This window comes from Carassius carassius, chromosome 25, assembly GCF_963082965.1.
Source record: "Carassius carassius chromosome 25, fCarCar2.1, whole genome shotgun sequence".
NCBI classification, from domain to species: domain Eukaryota; kingdom Metazoa; phylum Chordata; class Actinopteri; order Cypriniformes; family Cyprinidae; genus Carassius; species Carassius carassius.
Window position 1 is genome coordinate 7,635,861 of NC_081779.1, and position 20,011 is coordinate 7,655,871.

At 37.6% G+C, this 20,011-nt stretch overlaps 1 protein-coding gene across 3 annotated transcripts; it reads right to left on the reverse strand.

Annotated features, from left to right (window-relative positions):
- Positions 1–5,065: 5,065 nt before the first annotated feature.
- Positions 5,066–18,773, reverse strand: LOC132104040 (tripartite motif-containing protein 46-like). Of its 3 annotated transcripts, none has more exons than XM_059509225.1 (12): positions 18,562–18,773; positions 16,478–16,733; positions 16,235–16,385; positions 15,628–15,826; positions 15,259–15,405; positions 13,568–13,663; positions 13,231–13,484; positions 13,005–13,126; positions 8,963–9,301; positions 7,839–8,068; positions 7,673–7,740; positions 5,066–6,605 (listed from the first exon to the last, which is right to left on the reverse strand). In XM_059509225.1, the coding sequence occupies exons 2-12, from the start codon at positions 16,725–16,727 to the stop codon at positions 6,167–6,169; spliced, it is 2,295 nt and encodes a 764-aa protein (XP_059365208.1). In that variant the 5' UTR covers positions 16,728–16,733; positions 18,562–18,773; the 3' UTR covers positions 5,066–6,166. The 3 variants fall into 3 exon arrangements, with proteins under 3 accessions (XP_059365208.1, XP_059365207.1, XP_059365209.1); XM_059509224.1 differs by lacking the exon at positions 18,562–18,773 and adding an exon at positions 18,314–18,520; XM_059509226.1 differs by lacking the exons at positions 5,066–6,605; positions 7,673–7,740; positions 7,839–8,068; positions 18,562–18,773 and adding exons at positions 8,204–8,820; positions 18,314–18,528.
- Between the last annotated feature and the right edge of the window lie 1,238 nt (positions 18,774–20,011).

The window sequence follows — 20,011 nt, forward strand, 5'->3', positions numbered from 1 at the left end:
ATATAATGTCTCTAGACTGATGTATCTACCTCAACAGGTCTCTCTCAATGTATTCTTGTGAATAGGTAAACATTCAGTTGTTTAACTCAGTGCTGTATAACTCATGAAGGTTTATTGGGAAACCAAGCTAAAAATAAAACAAATGCAGAGCTAAAACATAACTTCAAAACTTGATGCTTCCAGATGTGATCCAAGACGAAATGGAAATACTGAGCAGATGCTGATCATGCTCCATAGGGATTCATTATACTGTATATTTGAGATGATGTAAAAATTTTGCTTTTGCCAGAGTCTACCTTAGACGGCCCATCAAAGGGGTGGCTGGCAGAACTGAAAGCAAGAATCACATATTCCCATTAAATCTGGTTTTGTCTGCTATTCTCACTAGTAAATTTGATCAGCATTCCGATGCTGGACTGCGCTTCACTTGCAATAAACAATTTATAAACACTGATTCATTGTTGTGATATTCACATGTGAAATGAAAAGCTGTTTGAAATAAAGCCATTGTTTTTAACTTCAAACCATTGCTTCCAACTAAAATAAGTCATCTATCCATAATATTGCTTTGGATATAGTTAAAAAGTCATCTCATCTAAATCAGGAGAGAAATTTTCACAGTGAAAAGTGTAAAAAGTAACAGTTCTATACAAATTTGTTGGTGGATTTTGATATGAGTGGACAACAGTGGATGGACTTGATGGAACATGCAGTTTGATGGACTGGAGTTACTTGTGTATTATTGTGGTTTCTATCAGCTGTTTGGACTTTCATTCTGACGGCACCCATTCACTGTAGATGAACCACTGGTGAGCAAGTGATGTAATGCTAAATTTATCCAAATGTGCTCTGATAAATCTCATCTTTGATGGCGGGTGAGTAAACTTTCAGCAAACTTTAATTTTTTTGGTGGACTTTAAAGAAACTTTCTTAATTGCAATACAATTTATAGCCAAATTCTTTCAACTGATGAATATACAATTTTAAATGGTTATTTATGGTAACTTATTTTTAGACAAAGAAAAACAATCTCACCCAGACCAGGAGACTTAAAATCAATGATTAATCCTTCATAGGTGAGACCCTGCAGCTTTTTATTAACATTCATGCTGTATCCAGACTTGCATAACTCATTTTCAGATGTCTAAAATGACTTATTCAGAGGAGAGAACACCTGGAAAGCGCGACACTCCTGTACTGGACTCCATTCATATTATATGATCCAACATTGATGATAAACCATGGGTCACTTACGATGCAGAACCATACAGGTGCTCTTTGAAAATGAATTTCATATGATGTGCTGTCTGGCCAATTCACCAGCAATTAGTTGCTCAGCTGTTATTCTAATATTAGTGTAAAATGAAATGGTTTTGCACAGGATGGAGTGGGGTGGATTACATTAGCACATAGTCAGGCCAAACACAAAATGCGGTACAAGTTTCTATCGAGGTCGGACACAGTCTTGCTCAGACTGTGGAAAACCTGCCCAGACAATGATCCTAAAAAGCTTCTATTTATCTGTGGGGATTTACTAATAGTAGGACAGATGGGACTGCTGTGAGGGGAGGATGAAGAGTTGAAACAGTTAAACGTGGCCGATCCCTCCACACCAGTGCTGCTGTCCGGCACACGAGAGGGTCCATATGGACACAGGAGAGTATTAGTGTAATGTTCATCTATACAGAGGGGGAAGGGAGTCAGGCAACAGCTTTACCTCTCATCTTCTTAACATGGAATGAAACGGGGTGATTTGGATCATGTAGGATGAGGATCTTGCTGAAATTAATAGTAATGCACTTTTCTAATGCATTCCTTCCAGTAGTTATTGTGCCAAAAATGGCTTATGTTTGTTGCTAGAGGCTTAAAAATATGAAAACACCCAGATTTCCTGTTAAAGGGAATTTGGTGTCAAAAAGTGTGCTGCAGGAAAGGTTTCCAGTTGGGAAAATCGGGAGAAGTTGTCACACATTTTACTTTAGTGAATATTTCTAAATATTCTGTTTCTGAACAAGTCTTGGCTATAAACAATAATTGGAAAATTCTCAGCATTATTTCACAGTAAAGAAAGATTTTGTGACAACATGCCCCTATAGTTTTAAAGCAATGTCTATTTGAACTTTAGACCTTTATAGTCACTATGATTTAGAATCTCCTTACTTTTATTAAGAAGCAAAAAGTACCACAACTCTTTAACAAAGCTAGTTTGTATATAGCATACATAGTTTTAATTACAGCCAGTGCTAGTTTTCACAATTTTACAACTGTTTTTTGAAGTCAGTTTCTGTGTGGACAAAAACCTTAAAGTCTTTGCTATAAAAATTACATTTTTGCCCGAGGATAAAAGCTGAGATTTTCTGACAACATGCCCCAATCATTTTAGTAGAGTTTTGAACTAAAGGTGTTTAAAAATATCAATATACAAAACAATTTCAAGACATTTGACTTTGACTTCAACCTTATAGTTACTTAGATATATATTTTTCCAGTAAAACAATCCCCAGTTTCCCTATTTGCTTATAGAATCAACCAAATATATCCAGCAGTTTAGATCCTTGCTATTACTTTTACCAAATAACTTTTGTGCTAAGTGAAAAGTTTGACAGCTCTTTGATATTACTTTTTTGTAAACATCATTTTTAGATGCATCTGCAAACTCCATGAAACTCAATCCTACCATTAGTCAATAGACATTGCGGTGAATAAAATCAAAATATGAACATGCAGTGGTCTGTTGAAAGTCTTTACCCTACAATAACGGAGTATTACCCCTGTCTAGCCCTCCCTTCTAGTCTAGTCAGCTACAGGCTTGACGCAGATGGCAACAACCAGGGTAGACCTACAACAGCTGGTATAGGTCTAAGCTCATAACAAAATGTATCAACAGGCACAGCTATACGACAAGCCACCGAGACTACGGATGGACGCTTTATGGATATTATTAGTCTGTGGGGCTTCGGGAAATGACTGGTCTTATTAAACACAAATCACCGAATGTTAAGCAGCTGCAAAGCTTCTGAGGTATTTAAAAATCCCCCCCTGACTATTTCCCCCTGACTGTGCAGAAGACTTCCTGGTGTGGATTAGAGGCTGCAGCTTCATGTGGTGTTGTGGCTACATACCTTCAGTCAGTCAAAACCCAATCTGATGCTTAGTTTTCCTTCTCCCCGGGCTGAGAATCCCCAAAAGCCAAATGGATGATGGGAGAGGGAGGAAAAAGAAAGAAAGAAAGAAAGAAAGAAAGAAAGAAAGAGATCAATATGAAGATAAAGTGTGCAAAACTTTGTTGGAGATGAATCATGGATAATGGGAGAGAATGATGGAGGAGATGAGCTGGATCTGTCGTTTAGAGGTGAAAGAGAGAAAATCAACCTATGACACACAATCTTTAAGTAATATCACCCTCAGCTCTTATTGGGCCATCACACTCCCTAGAGCAATGATTTCAGTGAGGGCAAGAAGGTGTGTGTGTGTGGGTGTGTGTGTGTGTGTGTGTGTGTGTGTGTGTGTGTGAGAGAGAGAGAGAGGCAACGTAGTCTTGGATTTCTGTCACCAGAAACGTAAGCCTGTGCTTTTAAAACTTTAAGGCCTGGTTTCATAGACAGGGCTTAGCCTAAACCAGGATTAGGCCGTAGTTCAATTAGGACATTTAAGTAATTTTTATAAACATGCCTTAGAAAAAAACATTACTGGTGTGCATCTTGAGACAAAACAAAGGCACTGATATATTTTAAGATCAATCAGTACAAGTTTCTTTCATTTGAAACAACTCAGACTTGCATTTTAGTCTAGGACTAGGCTTAAGCCTTGTCTGTGAAACCGGGGGTATATTTCTGAAACATTACATTCCATGAGAGGAAAAAAATTGCCTCGTTTGGCTCATCGGCTCTCAAAGGGTCTGTCTAAGCTGAAACATACCTAACCACTCGACTTTCTGGTTTCTAACCAATATGGCAGCAATTAAAGGCATATGTGGATTGTCATATAAGAGGTTTTCTATAGAAGCATACAGACATGCATATCTGCATAGTATCTAAACTTATTTGGCGTGTTTGGCTCATTTGAACTGTAACCAATATAAAACTGAAATGAAAATAGGGTGCACATATCGGACGTAAAAAAAAAAAAAAAAATTAAATAATATAATAAAAGCATTTTTCATTTAAAAAAGTTTACATGTTTAACCAATTAGAAATTAGGTGACATCACTATCATAGATGTCTACAATCTTCCTGACATGACAGTAGTAAGTCTCTCACTCTGCCTGAAATTACTCTGTATTTCTCTATAGAGCACTATTTCTCATTCACTAAATGTGAAATAGTAAATGAGAGTGACCAATTTCAGACTACTCTGTTCAAATATTTAGGGCAACAAAACTTAAGTTTTGGCACCCCTAGTGCAGTTAGCTCTCAAAAAAAGGCAATAGAAATAAAACAAAAAATATATATATAATTTTTTTTGTTTGTTTTTATGATATAGTTGTGATATATAAATCATAAAACATGATTGATAATGGCAGTACTCAAGTTGATGTAAACTCCAGCATACAGTGATCGTGCAGATTTCTGTTTACAAGCATATCAATTTGGCACAAAGACTAATCTTTGGTGCTCATTAAAATGCATTGGGAAAAATTATTGAAATATGTATATTATCTTTTTGTATGTAAATAGAATGAATACTTTTGAAGTTTTCTTTGGGGGTTCAAGCCATAGGGGGGGGGGGGGGTTCGGTTCTTACATCACCAGATCTCCCTAGTTTTAAGGGACATTGTTTTCTACAATTGTCATTATTTCTTTATATGCTTGATTAAAAAATGTAATAAAAGTGCCATACACCAATGCATATGCACAGACCATTCTATCTTGTTTTCATATGTGATCTGAAATCCTTTTATAACCAAATATTTAGCTAAATGGAGTTATTTGAAGTAGATCTAGTCTAATCCACCTTGCAAGAGGAACAGCATTCACGTTTGAACAAACTGCTGCCCCCTACTGATAGAAAATAGTAGTACAACATTTGTTCTGAGTATAATCTGTAAATGATATTACGACTAGAATTTTCAGAGAATTATTTATTAGAATTATTACCAGCAGGCAAAAGCCACCATTCTCTCCAGCAAGATCCAGACTACACTCTAAAGCCATTCCAGGGAAGCACAGCTTTACGCTGGACTGAAATCCAAAATATATTCTCTACAAGCTTCAGTATGAATTTGCATAAGGTGACTTATAATGGTGGGGTTAGTGCATCACACACACATACACTTTTAATCGCATAAATCAGAGTAAAGCAGTGCACTTCCAATCTATTGCATTGAATATTTTAATTCTTAAGAAGCTTCTCTTAAATCATTTAGCTTTAAATATTTTCCAATTGTCCAATAGTATATGGGAATTCAAAGCAACAATTTGTGTATGCTATAAGGTCAATGTGCCCTAATAAAGTATTCAGAAAAAAAATCCTTTTATATACCGACTGCAGTCAAAAAAAACACATATCTCAACAAATCAAAATTCTTCTTAATCATTTAAGGCAGAAAAAGCAGCGAGAAGCATTTGGTCTGGCATTAGACGTATGTTGAGTAAATATCTTTGTAAATGCTCCAGTTGACAGCTGAAAGAGTTTGACAGATCTGTCCTGAAAGCACATGTCCACATGGCTAGAGGTTAAAAGAGCAGATGTTTACATCAGTTTTGTGGGTTATAAAATGAGGCATTGTGTAACAGTCTGGAATTTCTGCTCTGTTTGTCGATTTAATAAGCAAAAAATACTTTAATACAAGGTATATTATATCACTACAGTGTGGGTGGAATGTACTGTAAAAAAAAACTTTGAGGCACATTTCCTACACTGGAGCAGAGAGGTCACCGATTATAAGCTGGGAAATATATATTTTTGCATACAAAATGTGTGTGTGTGTGTGTGTGTGTGTGTGTATATATATATATATATATAGATGCATTTTAAATAGTTTTCTTGGGTACATTATATAAATGAGATCAGCAAATTAATAATTCATCAGTAATTCAGCAAGCAGTACAGCAATAAAGGCCTCCCAAACAAAAAGAAAAATAAGCATAAGTTTTATCTTGTGTGCAATTAAAAATATCCATCTCTAAAATCGAATTATAAAATCAATCAGATGATCAATCAGAGTTCAGTTCAGTTTCGTTACACGTGATTGAATAGTGACTCGTCTCACAGGGGTTTGATTTGCATTACGATTGGCAACCAGCTCCTGTAGCTGTAGAGCTCCGCCTCCAATGAAACAGAAAGCAGGGCACACGGGGGCAGAGCAGTCCACAGGCCCCTCCCATAGTGGGCGGAGCGAGTGGGCATCGTAAAACGTGACACGCCCCTTCTCAAAATCCAGACACACTCCTAGTCTCGGAGGCAGTGGATAGGTGACGCCAGCTGGCGATGAAGGCCCGTTGCCATTAGTGAAACCAGACTCTCGGTTCTTGGCATTGGCATGATGGGAGTTGGCAGAAGAGGGCAGGTAGATCTTGCCCATGCCCATTGTGAGAAAAGAGAAAGGGGGAGGAGAATCTGATGAATCCTCTGCTCCACTGTCATGGCCGCTATCTGGATCATATCTATCAGACAAAGAAGATGGATTCAATACATGAAAAATGGAAATCAAGAACCATCCTTTTTTTTCATTGAACATGCTGTTTGCCCTTCAAGTGGAGTTGGAAATATCACAAACATGAATTCCAAGCAAATGAATAACCAAGCGAAGTCGTATTTACATGTTGCAAACTCAGCATTCTAGTCGAGACACATTATATTGCGCTTTATACAGTAGAGATTATTTCAAGGCAGCTTCACAGTAACAAACTGGAAAACAATGATGCAAATAAATTCTAATTTTGTTTTAAAGCTGCTCTAAATAAAACAATAATGGCACTATTCAGCTCAAGTCAGTTCTGTGTTGATTAATTTTGGTTCAGTATTATAACTTTAAATTCCTAAATTATGTGAAACAAGTTCAACTAAAAAGTGGCAGTTTTGGTGTTGCAAAATTCATCAGTTATGAAATGAGTTCGATTGAGCTGTAAAGCAGCTCTACAAGACAATAGTGTCATCATCCAGCTCAGTTCAGTTCGAGCTTTGTTCTCATCAGATAGTGTCAATGCAGTCAAATCGATTATATTATTAAGCATCTTTTAAATCCGAACTAAGCAAGCCAAAGGCGAAACTCCATCAGGCTAATGATGATATCTTTCATAATTTTTAATTTGAATGTGGTTTATTGTTCATAATATCATTTTTTGTTTTGTTTAGATTAGTACCACGCTATGGTTCTGACTTGAATACATGACATGTAATAGCAACCGCTCAACTCTGAGGTACAGGTTTTCCACAGTCTTAAAAATAAAGGTTCTTTATTGGAATTGACGTTTCAATAAGAACCTTTAACATCCATGGAACCGTTCAATTACACAAAAGTTTCTTTACAGTGGAAAAATCTTTAGATTTTTAAAAATGTTTTTACACTAGGGGGAAAAAATCAATTATCAATTTAACAAATTCTGGTCATAATAAAAGCAAAATTGGAAGTATTACATATTATATCTTAACAACAACATTAACACATCTACTTACTATTCTCACTTTTGCGGTTCATTTCTGCCTTTCTGTTTTGAGATTTTGTTCTTACCTTGGACTAGCCATATCTTGAGGCAAATGAAACCATTCCTGAAGTTTGGATTCCAGGCCCACACCAACCTGTAGAACAGAGCCAAAGACAAAAGAAAAAGAGATAAAAAGTGATATAGAAGGATTCACAGGAGATATAATATATTCATCTTATTTACAGAACTTGCCTTGACCAGATATGAGCCGGGCTCCACTGAGCATGCCCAATAATGTCGACCCTGTGTTATGGCCACATCACCCACAACCAGATCCGCTGTCAGGTGACAGGAAGTAAGGGCCCGATCGGCTGCCTGCAGCAGGGAGAGACCTGGCACACTGCGGGCACACCGCTGCTCCTTACTCAGCACCAGTCTGTCCGCGTGCAGACCCCAACGAGAGTCCAGGTAAAAATTCAACACTGTCAGGAGAGCGGGAGGAAGACAACAGCAAGGGAATACAGGAGGAGTTTTGAGGAGGATAGAAGAAGAGGGGAAAGAGGGACACAGAATTAAGACACCAAACGGAGGGACGTAAGAGTGGGTGGAAAGGGAGAATAGAAGTATGCAAAAGGAGGACAAGGCATAAATACAGCATTCAGGAAAACTGTAAACAAGGAAAGAAGACAAAGAAATGCACTCTGGGAAAAGCAGGGTGAAGTCAACACTGCAAAAAGGAGGAAGATTTGAATTTCAGCAGACAGGCAGAGAAGAAAAGGTGTATTTCCTCATCAGTATTTCAGAGTTAAGGTCTATTCACATCAAAAATGAGTTTACTTCATCTTAAAAATCAGATTCATGTCGTTTTCATTTATAGCAGAAGCTAAGGTTAGGGTTTTGTCATGAACATCTGCCTTCTGGTTGGATTTTGCAAATCTTAGATTATTATTTGTAACACGGGCCTCCGTTTAATGTTATTAATAAACATTATGGAGCATTTGCTTATGGCCACATTTACAAAGCGAATGGATCAACATTCACATCAGATCAAAATACTTCACTACATTGAGAGTTTTGTGTGGAAAAGAAACATACTGGTGGTTTAAAGAATAAATGGCTCAAATAATCAAATGATGAGGGAAATGTAAACTAGAAAAAAGATAATAACAAAGAGTTTTAAGGGCTATAGAAAGGGACCAGGAAAGGTGGCTGTATAGCACTGTTGTCAGAAAAGCTGGAAAACATGGAAAACCAAAGGTTGTAGAGAAGGAGATGGGAATGGATAAAAAAAGAAAAAAGAGAAAGAGAACAGATGAGCAGATGAGTATCATTTGGGAATGTATTATGTTGGAAAATCTTCAGAAGGTGTTTCATACCTGGAGCTGGTGGTGTGTGTAAATATACTTCCTCACTGTATTCCCCGAAGCCAGCCTTGTTGCAGCCTCTCACCCTCAGCACATACACACTGTCCATCTCCAGCCTGTCAATCACCGCACAGGTCCCGGTCACCTCCTCCAATCTCTGCCAGCCCCATCGAGCAGCAGCCAATCCCCCGCGAATACCCCCTCTTGCCCCGCCCCCTGGCACCACCCCCCGCCGCCGGAATTCCACAGAGTAATGCCAGGCAGGATTGGATTCTTGAGGCAAGCGCCAACACAAGAAGAGCTGATCGTAGGCGAGGGTTCGCTGGGTGTCAATCACAGGAGCGAGAGGGGCTGATGGGATAGGTCATTTTGGTTTTGCAAGTAAAGTAAGATCCAGTTTGCACCATAATATCTTATGTTCAGATACATTACTTTTCAATGTGTTTATTTACTGTCATAACTTTCTGTGAGCTTTCCATGAAATTCAGAGCATTATTGTATCTCTCACAACACAATATTATTATATCAGCATGGACTTTGGAGGCTTTGAGACTGTCCCATAGACTGCCAAGTAAATAACAGTGTCAAGGTCCATAAAAGGTATGAAAATCAGCCATCAGACGTGCATTCTGGGTTATATGATGGGAACACTTTTTGTAAGCGAAGAAAACTAAAATAACTTTATGCAATAATTCCTTTGTCAACCTCTCCTCTGTGTCACTCCATATCACTGTGCTGCAAAAGATGCACTGTTTTATTTCAGATCAAAGCTAAAAACACATAGAAACAGCGCATGCTTGTGGCACAGAGGACTCAGAAGAGCAGCACACACAGCACGGTGATATGGAGTGACATAGACGAGACTTTGACAAAGGAATTATTGCATAAAGTCATTATTTTTGTTTTCTTCGCTTACAAAAAGTGTTCCCGTCTCTTCATATTACCCAGATTGCACATCCGATGGCAGATGGAGTATTATGACGACCACTTTTCATTCCTTTTCTGGACCTTGACACTGTTAATTACTTGGCAGCCACAAGCGTAACAGTTACGTTTGGGATCATTTTATTTTTAATACTACAGTGTCATTTGAAAACATTGCAATTGCGTTTTAAAATACAACAACGAGCACCACAAAACCATTTAAAGAGGCGCATTCAGCGGTCTCCTTGACGGGAAACAGTCAACAAAGTAAAATGATCTCAAAAATATGGCACACTCAATGGCACACAATTTTATCAAATAATCATAATCACAATGCATTTTATGCAGACTAAAACCCCTTTAATTCGGGGAGAAAGATTTTTTCCAAGTGGCTTTTGCACATAATAATAATACCGCTGCAGACGCATTTTGCAGCATTAAGATAATAAATTGATCATTAATTTAAACAACAATCGATCATGGAAATTATCGAATATTGAAATCCCTAAATGCAAATGAGTTGGGTGGAAACCTGGCTATTGTCTGCATCAAACCATGGTTCCGAACAAATGTCATTCACCGTTCTGGGCAGCTCCAAGACAGCTGTCTCTCCGAGCAAGGTGCTGTCTGTGAGCGAGGCGGAGTAACGCAGCCCTCAATCACGCTGCAGTGTCTGTAAGAGCTGCCAACTTCTCCACCCCATTTACAGAGTGAAATTCTCTGACTACCTTTATCTCCCAGGACTGTTGTTGAATCTTCAAAAGTTTTGGCTTGGGGTCGTTCACATGCGGCAGCAGCACTTTCCACCGCACCAATAACACGGGGAGGCCGCCGACGTGCCTGACTTTAGATCGGCGCTACTAAACATGAATATCTGGCGATGCTGATATATTAAAAAATTACAAATATCGGCCCGATATATATATATATCGGTCAACCTCTAGTTCTGTGTCATTTATACCAAACACAAATGTTGCTGGTTGCTAGTGTGTTTGCAGCAATACTATTATTTATTTTTTATATATTTTATTTTTTATATTTTTCAGTTTAATTGATTTTTATTTATAAAATTGTATTTATTTTATTTAAATGTATATTTAAGTTTACATTTATGTTCCAACGAACTTGAAAAATTCTGCTTGATAAATTCTCTAAAACTTTTATATAAATGATTGACTTATATATATATATACAGTATATATTAGTGCTGCTCCGATCAGGATCGGCCGATCATTAATGCGCATCTCGTCAGTAAAGCCGGTTCTCTAATCAGCGGTAAATTCCATCAGGTGCGTGATTTCACATAGAGCAGCTGTTACTACACAGAGCCGTTGTTAACTGAGAAGATGCGCAAATAAACGCTGAAAATGAAGTGGATTTGCGCATCTTCTCAGTTAACAACGGCTCTGTGTAGTAACAGCTGCTCTATGTGAAATCACGCACCTGATGGAATTTACCGCTGATTAGAGAACCGGCTTTACTGACGAGATGCGCATTAACGATCGGCCGATCGTGATCGGAGCAGCAATAGTATATATATATATATATATATATATATATATATATATATATATATATATAAAACTTGTTTTATATATTTAATACTTGGTCAGTTTATTGATTTGTTTGGTTAACTTTGGATACATTTTTTATTTTAATACCACAAAATTAAGATTCGAGAGATGGTTCAAGTCAGTGCTCAATAAATTATGATACGTTTACAAATGTTGTGCATCCACTTATTATTAGTGTGACATTTTTGCATGCAAGAAGGGGAAAACTTCAAGACAAATATAGGCCATCGGCTGACCCTGACCCCTAAACATCGGCATCCGCATTGGCTATAGAAAACCCCATAACGGTCGATCTCTAGTCTCAAGTCTCCAGGTTTTCATTCAAAATATCTTAAATTGTGTTCCGAAGATGAACAGAGCTTTTACAGGTTTGGAACGACATGGGGGTAAGTGATTAATGAAAAAATTTTCATTTTAGGGTGGAGTATCGCTTTAAGATATGTTTTATTCAATATATACATATGTACTGAAATTAGTTTATGTACTAAGATAACAATACATGCAAATCAGAAGTTTTATGGTGTTGGGATTTTGTTGATATGATAATAATGTTAAAATAAAGGCCATAAAAAGATCATTTTGCCAATACTGACATGTTAGAGAGTTGGACTACAGTGATCATGCTATATTGGTTCTTTTTGTGAATCAAGACGTACAGCGTAAGACGTAATCTGATTCCCAAACTAATGACTCTAAGTCAGATTTTTTTTGTTAAATCTAAACATACAGTACGACCTGTGTGGTCTGATAACAAAACAAACAAGTCTTATTAGTCAATTCTTTTAGCGAAAAAATATGTTTTGTGCGTCCAGTGTAGTCTGATTCCAAAATTACATACCGTATTTTTCGGACTATAAGTCGCACCTGAGTATAAGTCGCATCAGTCCAAAAATACGTCATTACGAGGAAAAAAACATATATAAGTCGCACTGGACTATAAGTCGCATTTATTTAGACCCAAGAACCAAGAGAAAACATTACCGTCTACAGCCACGAGAGAGTGCTCTATGTCTTCAGTGTAGACTACAGGAGCACTGAGCAGCATAGAGCGCCCTCTCGCGGCTGTAGACGGTAATGTTTTCTATTGGTTCTTTTCTCTTGGTTCATTTCTCTCGGTTCATGTCAAATTAATTTTGATAAATAAGTCGCACCTGACTATAAGTCGCAGGACCAGCCAAACTATGAAAAAAAGTGCGACTTATAGTCAGGAAAATACGGTAACTCTTATGAGTCTGCTCTTTTTGGTGAATCAAAACAAACAGTACGACCAGTGTAGTTCAAGTGATTCAAAATGAATAACTCTTAAAAAAAACGGTTTCTTTTAGTGAATCAAATTCATACAGTGAGTGCAGTTGAATCAAACTGACTCCAGAATGAAAAGGTTTTGCAATCATGTTTTTTTTTGTGACTCAAACACATACACCTTACGTCTTAAATCAGTGTAGTGCTGATATGATAACCATAATTCATATTATGGATAAACATTAAATACAAACATTATGAGTTTGTTAGCAGTATTTTATAAAATGTTAGTGTTCCTTTGTTCATTTTCCTACCCTGAATGAAGTTCAGGTCTGTGAGGAGTTTGAGCTCTCTGGAAACATCAAGCTGGAAGTGACGGAACGAAGGATCAGCAGAAAGAGAAAACCGCTGCACAGATTCAATAGATTGGGCCAATCTACCAGAAAGAGAGGTCAATTTTCTGATTTATTTTTTGTTTTCAGATTTTGGGAACAGACATCAGTATTATCAGCAGATATTAAGGTGTGTTAGGCGTCCCACCTGTTGTGTGTTATTCTGGCTGCGTGCACAAAGCTCGATGGGTCATTTTCTTTGAGCAGCTCTTGAGTGAAAGCTATCAAGCCGGCATGTTCCAGCAAGCTGCGTTTTTCAGCCACCTGATTGGCCAAAGCGTCTGCCCTTCTCTGCCGTGAGCTTTCCAAAGCCTGGGCCAGCATTGTCTGCCGCTCGGTTAGAAACGCCATTATCTCCTTCATGCAGTGAGAGAGCTGCTCTTTGGCTGATACACTGTTCACCTGCATTCATGCACACAGACAACCGCTCAGCACATCAAACACCTGCTTTCCTTTTGTGCCAAAGATGGAAAAGGAGGCCTTACCTCAGTTTGAGTGATTGCATTCTCCAGTTGTGTGATCTGAGTCATCACCATTTCCTGATTGGACAGGATAAAGTTCATCTCCTTGGTGATCTTGTCCTAGTGTTTAAAAACAACACACAGTGTAAAATATTTTTTACTTTAAATCAGGCACCTTTATCGAGAAGATTAATAATAGTAATGTAGTTATTCATTATAGTTTGGCATAAATAGTAGAGTAGAAATGTCAGAAAAGTGAGTTTGATTCATGCAATGAAAATTGTTGTGATATGATGCATTCGTATTTTCATAACATTTATTTTTAGCATGCTATAGCCCATTTGTGATCAGATTTCGAAAAGCTTTCAAACATCATTGTAAATGAGAAGTGTAATTTTTGCTCAATGGATCATTTAGTGACCTCATATCCTTTGAATCATGGGAATACTGTCATCCTAAAGAAAATCCTGTCCTGTCAGAGTAAAAATGATTCACTACAGAAGGATCACCGATAATGGAGTGTGTGTTTACTGCTGATTTCCTGGCTTTCAAGAGTTCATAAACCATGGATCTAAGACATGCAATGAATAGACTAGACTTGTACATCACCACTAAACAAACTGAACACCAGCATAATGTTTGTGAGGGATAAACTCATCTGATCACATTTCCCCATTGTTTTTTTTTTATTTGTTTTTTATACTTTTTAAAACCCCACACAATTACATTAACTGCATCTGCACTGCCATTAGGTGGCACTGTTGTTGCATTTTAAAGTGCTCCTATTATGCCATTTTTAAGGTTCCTAATTTCGTTTTGGGAGTCTCCTACAATAGGTTTACCTGCATGCAAAATATGCTTTTGTATTCTCAAAATATGCATTTAATATCACCTAATTTTCCAACGATTCGTTCAAAACTGTTCTAGGATTCAGCCTACTCTGCTCTGATTGGTCAGATGGCCCAGTCTATTATGATTGGTCTACCGTGTACAGCGCGTGTCGTCACTGATACGCCCATTGCCATAATTCCATATTTTGAACCCTTGATAGAAAATATAAACATCCATTATTTATCATACTTACAGGTTGTGATTCAGTGGAGTCAGATGGGCCAAATAAACTGTGTACTGAGCCATCTTTCAAGAGCAAGTGTTCTGTGAAACTCCCCGAAATTAGAGAAGCAGTCATCGGTAAAATGACGGGAACACAAAAACAGATTGGTATGGTACTACTGTTTTACAGTGGGAAAAAATGTAACCACTGATTCTTTGCACCCTCATCTTTCAGAAGTGGAAATAAAACGAATTAAGTATAGCGTAGAACAGCAACTTCTCGACATGATGTTAACCACAAGAACGAACTACAGTGTTTGAGGGCAGGTCAAATTGTTCACGGCCAGACAACGTAGAAGATAGGCATTCATTATACAAAATTCTGTTCTTTCTTTTGGGAGACAATAAGATTTATTTATTGTGCACTTTCAGCTTTACAACTTTGCAGATACTTTACATTCACATTCAGCTACATTAAACACTGTATGAAAGGCAATATTTTAGAAAAGGCATAATAGGGGCACTTTAATGAACTTTTTTTGTTCATTGGCTTCTAAAAATGTATTAAATCAATTTCTTTAAAAGAGAAAACCATGGAAACTTAAAATGACACTCATTTATGCTAGATACATCATTAAAATAGAGGTGAATTGAATTTATACCTTAAGAGTCTGGTAGGCTTGGGTGACAGGTGCAATCTTGTGACCCGTATGGATTCTCCGCAGCTTACAGAGTGAACAAAGAAGCATCTGACATGACTTACAGTAAAACTGCAGCTTCTCCTGATCATGTTCTGGGCATGTCAACACCTAGAGAGACGGAAAGAAACTTTACGATGCTCTGTTGATAAATGAAGTCGCATCTGCATATTCATTTTGTGAATATTCAGTTTCATTCAGAAATACAGCATATTATGGAAGTAAAATGGATTATGAATTCAATTTATGTTAAATAATTCATCAGACCCTGGACCTCAAGGTGTGAGAGGTAATCAGGTAGTAATCCTAGGTGCTCCAGGAGAAGTGGCTTACCTTTGGTCTGAAGTTGAGGGTGGGCTGAACATGTTCGTGCTGGGCGCGTGGAGTGCCCCAGGGGTGGTAGAGTTTGAAGCACTCATTACAGAAGCTGGCTCTGCAGTCAGTACAGCCTTTGGTGGCCTCCAGGGCCTGTGGGGGTTTACAGAACTGACACATCACAGCCACACTGCCCAAACTCACTGTGTGCCTGTACCTACAGAAAGCAAGAGAGAAAGTGCAAGATCCTACAGTAAAACATTTGTTTATTTTTCTGTATGTGGTTATATTCATATAGATTTAGTAACATGCTTGGTAAATTCTGTATTCAAGATTTTAAGATTAAGTCTAATCAAACAAATAAATAAGTATAAATCCTAAAAAAAATTATAATATATTGTGTATTTAATATTCTACTTAATATTACCAGCTCACTTATCAAATAAGTAAATAAGTATAAATGCTCAAATTATATTATATTTCATTACAAAAATATATCATGAATTTAAGTTTCTTTTTAAGATCACTAGGTCATTAATCAAATAACTAAAGTATAAATACTTAAAATATATTATTTCATTTTATATATATAATTTTAATGTATTTGAATGTGTGTATTTATTACCTTTCTACAATTCTCTCCAGTGTAAGATTCCTCATGCACCCAGCCAATCCTCTTTCACCTAGTTCCACATCTCGTCCGCAAGGGACGCAAGGAAAAAGCATGACAAGTGGAGGGCCTTCCTTTCGCCTGCGGCCTGGGTATGTCCCAGAACCTAAACATACGCACACAGTGAGATATACTAAATATATTAACCTGTTTACATGACATTGAAGATGGTGCATGCTCTTTCTTGTCTGTACACACCTGAGCGCAGCAGGCGGTCCACGCGGTCAGACTTGGGCATGGGTCTGCGCATCTGCCGTGGGGACCGTGTGTTGGGGGTAGAAGCGGGCGAGTTGGGCTCCGGGGGGAGCTCGGGCTGGGGATACCCGCTCTGAACCAGCACCTCAGAGGCACACATGAGACACACACTGTGCAGGCAGGGAAGTACAATGGGCTGCTTCACAATGTCCTTGCACACAGGACACAGCAATTCCTGCTCCATACTCTTCATATTGGACTGGAAAAAATGAATGGAGGGTGAAAAAAAGAGGATGAATGAGAAAAAGGTAACAGAGGAAGAAAGATTTTACAAATATTGACTACAGTAAAACACCATTATAAAAACACAGCATTGGCTACAGTTACTGTATATTATGAGAGTTAAAAGTATTGATAAATAAATCTAGCTCATTTAATGCATCCTTGCAAAAAAATTACTTTAATAAAAAAATAATAATAAATCTTACTGACCCCACACTTTTGTATGTCTATAAAAATGCTTCATTGTAATGGTGCACTCAGACATCTAATCAGACTTTTTTTTTTATGTTTCCTGAATACACAAATAATTTGTGCAGAACAAAACATATTGTAAAAATCACAACATAATTTATCCACATGTTCCCAGATCAACAACCATAACCCTGAATGTACCTCTAAGATGCTATTCCAGGCCCTGTTTCTAAACTCAACCCAACCTCTAATATAAAATCAATATGTTTGATAAGGGTGGGCTTGGGTTAATCACATAAACCCTTATAAGAACTTTTTTATTATTATAATTTACACATTTTGCTACATGCTTGTAGCAAATAAGCTATGCATTGTATCAGTATGGCATTCCCTGGGAGCAAACCCATGGTTTTAGTGTTACTAGCATCAAGTGCTACCAGTTGAACTACAAACTGAACATTTTAGAGAATGCCACAGCCAAATAATCCCTAAATTTAGCTCAAGTCATATTTGGAACAGAACGTTTGGACTCTGTGAAGAATTATGATGTCGCTGTTGCACACCGATTTAAAGAAAAAGGAAAGAGGAGGATAAATGAGTAAAGAGACTAGATTTTCATGCTGCCTGGTCTCTGAGAAAGACATGCACACCTTTATAAATAGCTGTCTCTGGTGTACTGCTACAGGCCTGCAATGCTCTTTAAAAATGGATAGTGAACTGGTGTTCGTGATTTAAGCAGACAGCTGGGTGACACTGGAAGCTCTGGAAAGGCCACAGTGACCTTGTCCATCAATCTAGCACGGTAGAGACATATTTGTGGTGACTGTTTGAAGACTGACTGAGCCCTGTTTTTTATTTTATTTTTATGTTTTTTAATGCATTAACAGTTTTCATCTCCACAAAACCATACAGGTATGCACAATTCATAAAAAAATGAGTTTGGTAACTTTGACGTAATTATAGAAATTCTATAATAAATTGAATCTGAAAACCATTTCCCATGCAAATAAAATAGGCTGGTTATTATTAGTTAACCACTGGCCTGTCACATTCATTGGAAATATCATTGTAAATCTAACCTATATCTTTTCGTTAGGCAAGAATTTTCATTTTAAATCTTACTTTAAAAATCAAAACGCATGCTTTCGGAAGGCCTATAGCAGCTTAGTTATTAGCACTCTTAGGCTTCTGTATCGTCGCGCGGTCATTCAAAGCAATGTCAACCTGCACTATACGTCACCCCATCCCGCAGAACCAACGATCAACGTGATTTTACTTCAAAATAAACGCGACTGAGGTTTGACCTACAGACATGACCGTATAACCGGTTAGCACGGCTCGTGCTGTATTCGGCAGCGCCCTTACCTTCATCTGAAATCTGGGCGCCATTACAGGAAGCTGACTGCTGTCTTATGACAGCACTGCTGTCGCATACCACTGCGACTTACCGAGATACACACATACTTTTGATTGCAATGAATGTAAAGACTGATTGCAGGTTCCAGGCAGCTTAATAAATGAAATCAATAAAACAGCGCATGCTGAAGAAGCTTCACACTGCCATATGCACGATGCGGATTAAATGCATTCTCTCATTTTCTTGCAAAACGTACCGTTTATGTTCCGTTTCGTCTCGGTAGATCTTTATATGTCAATGGGGAAATATTCCGTTGGCCTCCATAGCCTCTTTCAGGTTGAAATGTAGGTTAGTAGGATGTCGCTACATCCGCGCACAGCTGGAGATGCTTTCAAACCGACGCTCTCGGTCTCGTGCCCGCATCCCGTTTCCGTGGTAACCAGCTCGTCCGCTTCATCAGCAGCACGCTGCAGGTTCATGCACACACAGAGCTCTTGGATTAACAGTGTGTCTTAGTCAAACAGACAATCTTGTCCAATCATTGTAGAACAACATTTTTTTAAGTATCCTAAAACTGTGCAGATGTTACCTGAAGACATTTGAAGCTTCAAGATGCTTCGAAATATTTTCGAGTCTTTCGTTTCGAATCAGTGATCTGAGGCTACAATTTCTTATCTTGATTTCGAAGTTTTACAATTCCAGTTCGCCGCCAGATGGCTTTGATCTGATGAACCAATGAACGAGTGTCCAGTGTTTCGGTCAGTTTTATGATGTAGGTTCATTTTTAAATATTAATTAATTTGAGTAGCTACGTAGGTCTATGCGTGTAGCCTATAATAATGGATAATGATATTTACTTATAACTGGCCTTGTTTATCAATCCTTGTCTAAAAGGACACAAAACAGGCCTTGTGCATTAATAAAAGAACATGAATTTTACAACGCCTTCATATTTAATAGTTTGTAATGATTTGTAGGTTGTATTTAATAGATTACACTTTCATGAAAACGTTTGCAATTACTTTGTAAAAGGTGTCATTATACCTGTTTCGGCTGAGTTTTAATTGCACTTAAAGCTTTTGACCAGCAGATGCCGCGAGCGGTGTCTCGAGCGCTTCGAAGTAGTGAATCATTTTGCGAAGCAATTGGTTCAATTGATTCAGAGTTTCGAAAAGCTTCGTTTCTCCCATCACTATCGGGAGGTGACCAGACAGGGATTAAGAAACACAAAAATCAAATAAAAACTTTGTTTGATTTAATTATATAATCTTTAAATTATTCATCAGAATTATGTACGAAACTGTGATACAGAAGAGCATTTATTTGAAATAGAAATCTTTTGTAACATTAATGTCTTTACTTTTATTTTAATGCGTCCTTGATGAATAAAGGTTCAAAATAAATCTTAATTATACCAAAATGTTGGACTGTAGTGTTTCACAGTTTTCCTAAAATTTTTCAAAACAGTTTTCAACATTGATAATCACAAGAAATGTTTCGTGAACACCAAATCAGCATATTGATTTCTGAAGGATCACTTGACACTGAAGAACGGCGTAATGATGCTTAAAATTCAGCTTTACCACCACATGAATAAATTCTATTTAAAATTTATTTTAATTTAAAAACGAAGCCTTGCTGAATATAAGAGACTTCTTTCAAAAATATTTTTTTAAAAATCGTAATTATTTCAAACTTTTGACAGC